At 32.0% G+C, this 6000-nt stretch overlaps 1 protein-coding gene across 1 annotated transcript in view; it reads right to left on the bottom strand.

The window, feature by feature from the left end:
- Window positions 1-366: 366 nt before the first annotated feature.
- The window catches only part of LOC124365945 (ubiquitin carboxyl-terminal hydrolase 5), a 42702-nt gene continuing 37068 nt past the window's right edge, over window positions 367-6000 (bottom strand). The window contains exons 12-14 of the mRNA XM_046822090.1: window positions 2443-2831; window positions 2129-2326; window positions 367-1141 (exon numbers count right to left, since the gene is read on the bottom strand). Of these exons, the coding sequence (XP_046678046.1) occupies window positions 969-1141; window positions 2129-2326; window positions 2443-2831 (760 nt within the window). The 3' untranslated portion in view covers window positions 367-968. The remainder of the gene's footprint in view (window positions 1142-2128; window positions 2327-2442; window positions 2832-6000) is intronic.

Below are 6000 nucleotides of genomic sequence, written 5' to 3'. Positions count from 1 at the left end.
TGTTTCCAAATTAACGTTGATTAGTGTTATTGGTATTAATATATTATATGGTATCATAAAATTAATATGTCCATTTCTATATATGAATTGTGTAATTTAGTAGAAGTATATATTGTAAAAAATGAATGCCTTCATTATATGTTGAAAATTTAAAAATGTAGGATTCAATGACTGAGGATTTTAAAATAACCTCACTTTTATTTCCAATTCAGAATTATCTTTATTTATAATCATCAAGATAGGATTTAAAGTTTGTATTTATGAGAAACTTCCAGCAGTAAGAATTCCTTGCTGCTAAAAGCTATGTGATTTTACACAGTTTTTAGAGGAAGTGTTAAATCAGGAAAATAATAAAGAACTCCGTAGTGCATGATAGAAAACTTGAATTTTCATTTACAATGTTTTTAGTACCACAATAAATCTACTTAAGTATGGTGTTTTTATAATTTTATACTGAATAAAAAACATAGGTTGTCATTTAAGCTGTTGACTTTTTTACTAAAATGAAACCATTTACATATAAAATTAAAATACATACTGAATTTTCTCACTTAAGCAAATAATATTTTGTAATTTTTTATTATTATCTTACAACAAAAACTCATAATTGTTAAATATAAATCACTAAATTTGTATAAATCTTGGATCCTAAAAGTTCAGCAGTGCCTCAATTTTTAGTTTAGATAGGCAAAATACTTCAATCAGTCTTGAATAAAAGTAATTTTAAAATAGCAACTAGAGGTAATATAAGTTTTCTTATAGGTTATAACCCACAAACACATAAAATATTGTATATTTATAAAGTATAGTCATAAAATTTCTATGATATTTAATTCACCGGAACTAGGTTTTTTACAAATCACAGGCTCACTCAAAGTTTTGGAAATTCGGCTGACCAATAGGTGACCGTAGAACTAGCCGAATTGAGAACATTCTTACATTTACAAACTGATTGCGTATTTTGTGGGTTAAACTCGACGGTACAGATATAGGTAGCCGAGTTGTTGAGGAGGATTCTCGGAAAGCGCAACCTTCTCGTCATTGTATATGACCCAGTGCCCATCACGCAGTATGTGACACACATAGTGACCAACCATTGTGGACGAACCCATGTGTGATATGAATGCAACCAGTTTGTAAACTGAAACAAAGCAAATTTTATTGAGTAGAAACTTTGATTTTTTCAAAAATATATTTATACTCTGAATAGTAGCAGTAACTGGCTCAGTGTCTGTGTATAAGATACAGTTTAGATCCCAGCATACAATAGATACTAATACAACTAAATATTCATATTAAATTATTCAAACTACATGGATTGGCCAAACATCCATGGTCATCAGGTGAAGTGGCTCGAAAGCATGACTAGCCAGCTGATAGCCATTTTCATCAGCTCCTTGCTTTGGCTGCATTGTGCTGGAACTTTTATGAAACTACTGAACTACAATGAGTTGGAAATTTCACAGAACGTTGTAACCTAGAGTGTAGTAGTGTACTTCACACGCAGCTCCAATGTTATGGTTTGGAGTGCATGATTTCTGGTACATCGTAGTCAACCTGTTAATTGTCTTGGTCACTAGGTTTACCAATGGCCTTTCCTAATACTTCTTGGATTCTGATTGTACGAAAACTACACAGGACATTTACACTCATTCTGAAAATAATTAATTTACCTATTATTTGATCTATGGTATTTTAACTGAAAGTAAGAACGAAATCTCAGAAGATGGTCACCACTGATAATTTCAGGACATAAGAACTATTCACTATGTACCACTTAATAACTGACAATAATTACGATCAGAGGTTAAAACCAAACGACACTCATATGGCATGTATCTGCTAAAGAATATCAATGTATTACAGTAAAATTAATTATAAGAGAATATTATTTAATAGTGCAAATGAATCTGAACACTGGACAGGATATAAGTGATAATAGACACAAGATTAATAAGTTTCCATTTAAAACCTTCAGTTCAATTCTACAATGAGAGATTTTTACTATTCTTGACATTCAGCATGCACCGTAGTGTCTGCTGTATTTTCAATTCGGACACCATATTTTGGTGTCCAAATTACCACCATGGTGGTTTATATCTATTAATTTGAAAGATCCAATTCTCACCTCCGTTGCCATCACGAAACTCAGGTGCAGCCGGGGGACTGTCTTGACCCGAACTGTCCAATTCGGCCGCGTGGCTGAAGATCCAGTCAATTGCACGCTCCACGTTGTTGTCGGTGGCTTTCAGCGCCTTCACAGCTTGTGCTCGGCTGAATCCCATGTTCCCAATCATCTCCACTGCTTCCTCGTTGGGTGTGAAAGCTTAAAACAAATTCAACAACAAATTTATATCTACATACTATTTAAAGTTTTAATATACATATAGAAATATTTACAGGATTTATAATTTGTCAGTTTCTTCTACAAAACACACATACCTTGAGAGGACGATTTATTCATCCCTGGCGGCACGAAGGGGTCAGCAAAGTCAGAATCGCCGATGTGTTCCATGATCCAATCGGTGGCCTGCTCGAGCCCCTGATTCAGCGTGAAATACGCTGCCTTCTTACTACTCTCCAGGGGAAAGCCCATTTCCATCAGGCTCTGGACTATCTCCTTGTTCAATTGGACTGGGGGAGGGTCTCCCTGGAGGTCCGGCAGTGGCTCTTCACCCTCCCTTAGCCCTTGGCCTCTCAGTGCAGACAGGTCCACGGTGTCAGGCATATCCACAGCGACATCAAGCTTTATCGGAGTCCAATCCTCACGCATTGTGAACTTCTTTAGGTGCAGCAATAGATAGTCTGGAAACGTCGCCAGTCGTGTCGTCCTGAAAAATTTGCTACTATACAAAACATCAAAAAACTAACACTGTTCACATACATTTGTTCAAAATCTTAAAAAGAAAGACCTCTCTAAGCTTTGAAGATCAGTAAAAATGTTTCTTGGGACCAAGAAGATGATTCTATTTCATCACAAAGGTCAATGTCAAAAAAAGTTTAATTTTTGAGTAAATTTTGAAAATATTGTAGTCATTTCTAACTAACCGAAGGTAAGTTAGGTGTACCTCAAATGACTCGGTGTTGGTCCTATTATTGTAATTTATATTTTCTCTGCTTATACTTTAATTTTTTAAGCCGGTCACTAAAGTAATAAACATCAGTACTAATACTGTACAATTAATTACGTAATTTTTACTAACAATAAATAAACTTTTTGCATTAAAATAGTTTTCATCACATAATGATTTACTAAACAAAGAATAAAATTAAGTCTAAGCATTTATTAGAATTTTAAGCGGAATTTATACATTATTGTAAATATAATTAATAAAATATACAATATTATACAATACACAAAATTACTATATAAAAGTTTGTACTTTAATTGATGTTTTCTCTTAACCACTTGAACTTATAGAGTCCTTTAATAGAGTAGTTGAATTACCCCAAAAATTTATAAGCCAGACAATGTGGCTATTATTTAACTCTCCCACTGCCATTAAAAGGATATTTTGTTGGTTTGGACCGCTCGCTTAATCATATTTGTTATAGTATGTAAACAGTAGGGTACCGACGCGATTTATATACCATTGGAAAGGATCTGAGTTGCCGAACACAGTACAGTTTTGTTATTGTTCTATAAAAGCAAAGTAATATTAGAAAGACATTGCTGTTTTTGTCTTTGCAAAGAAATTTGTTCCACCCATTCATTTATTTTTGTATTTAATATAATTATCTAAGTGTTATTTTTGCGGCTATCCAGTGCTATATGAGAGTTGATATATCATTCAAAAGAAGACGAAATTAATTATTAATGTATCAACAGCATTGTATCAAAAGCCATTCAATAGTAACACAATTACTGTGGTAAACACACGTTACTACTATTCTGGCTATCCTTCACATTTGTCGCAGTGAAGGTGTTAACATATTCTCTAGCTATAGATGTATCATAGTTTAACATACTGACACATTACACATTATTACTATTCCGGCTACTATAAAGTCAGTACACAACTAGTGCTGTAGTGAAAGGGTAAAAGAAATTTAAAGTATTGATCCAGCCACTGCTTGCCGTTGGCTATTTCTAACTTGTAATATTATAGTTTGTGTTTAGCTAATTACTTTCTTGGTTATATATTACTAAATGTTAATAAAAACACTACTTTTTCCAAATTGTTTATTTTTTGGACGAGGCCTTTCGAAACCAAAGGTTTCATCTTCAGGCAACTCCACAAATAAATATTTACAAATTTTTTGTTACAATTAATATTAAAATAACATATGGTGTAAAAAAATGGTGTAAAATTTTCCAAAATTTTTGTATTTACATTTTTACACCATATGTTATTTTAATATTAATTGTAACAAAAAATGTGTAAATATTTATTTGTGGAGTTGCCTGAAGATAAAACCTTTGGTTTCGAAAGGCCTCGTCCAAAAAATAAACAATTTGGAAAAAGTAGTGTTTTTATTAACATTTAGTAATATTTAAAGAATTTTCCAATTGCTCCAAGAGTCTACAATTTCTTGGTTATGTTTATAAACTGAATATTGTGTTTCAAAGTAATAGTTATTGTGATTTGGGAATAATCTTGTTGAAAATTTTACATCCTGTTGAAAATTTATTTGTAGTGTCAAGGTTATGTTAGATTACTGTTTAGGCCCAGTCGCAGGTCTATTTTATTACTTTACTTTTTTCCTTTTCTGTTATCTTGGCCAATTTACTGATTGGGGCAGTGAGATAATGCCCTTTACTAACATTAAAAATAATTCCTCTGATGAATGAATTTGATTTTACCCATAAATAATAATAATAATAATAATAATTTATTTGCCGTTAAGCAGTGAAGCATTGACAAAGTCATAATTCACATGTATACATACAAGCATGTCAAGTACAACTAAGTCTAATTAAAATTATCACTATACATAACAATTCAAAACTTGAATAATATTAATTCAAAAGTCTATGATATTCAAATTAAAAAATTCGTCAATGGAATAAAAGGGATTATTTATCAGCCATTTATACAACTTTTTACAGAAGGTTTTCTCAGGATATTTAATGATTAAGTTTTGTAATTTATTATATATTTTTAGTGAGATGACAATGTGGCTATTCAATGTTTTAGTCAATCTACAAGAATTAATGTTTGACTGGTTTTTAGATCTTGTGTCATACTTATGACTGCTTGGTTTAAGCATATCAGAGTTTTTAAAAACATACAGGATCAAGTCAAAGATATACACATTGATCACTGTAGGAATATTTAAGCTTACAAATATGGGTTTACAATGTTCTAAGGACCCTGCATCAGAAATGGTTCTGACAGCTTTTTTCTGTAGCACGAGAATTTCCTCTATCCTACTGCAGTTTCCAAACAGAATTATTCCGTATCTGAATACCGATTGAAAATTTGCAAAGTACGCTGATCTAATGTAATTTTGATGAATGCAATAAGTTAACCGCTTTAATAAAAATATTACTCGAGATAATTTAATACTTAAATAATCAATATGTGGTCCCCAAGTAAGAGTCTTGTCAACAAAAATTCCTAGAAACTTTACGTTAGTAGAAGGGTTATCTTTTAGAAAGTTTTCATTAAATTTTCTCAAAGAAAATGAGATTTTTTGTGTTTTTTCTTCGTTTAAATGGAATCCATTCGACATGAACCATTCAGAAGCCTCTTTTAAAGTATTTAGACAAAGAGATCTAAGTTCTTCAAGGTTTTTATTAGAATTAAAAAATGTAGTGTCGTCAGCATACATATAGGTTTTACCTTTAACCGAATTTGGAAGATCGTTAATACTAATTAAAAAAAGGAGCGGCCCCAGTACAGAGCCCTGAGGTACACCGTATGAGACCACTAACTCCTTGGACCATTCTCCATCTATACAAACCTTTTGTTTTCGATTGCTAAGGTATGATTTAAAAAAACTTAATTGTGACCCTGAAACACCATAGTAGTTCAATTTCATTAACAGTTCTGAATG

The sequence above is a fragment of the Homalodisca vitripennis genome, chromosome 7 (genome assembly GCF_021130785.1).
Source record: "Homalodisca vitripennis isolate AUS2020 chromosome 7, UT_GWSS_2.1, whole genome shotgun sequence".
Taxonomy (NCBI): domain Eukaryota; kingdom Metazoa; phylum Arthropoda; class Insecta; order Hemiptera; family Cicadellidae; genus Homalodisca; species Homalodisca vitripennis.
This window is presented reverse-complemented; position numbering and strand designations above follow the sequence as displayed.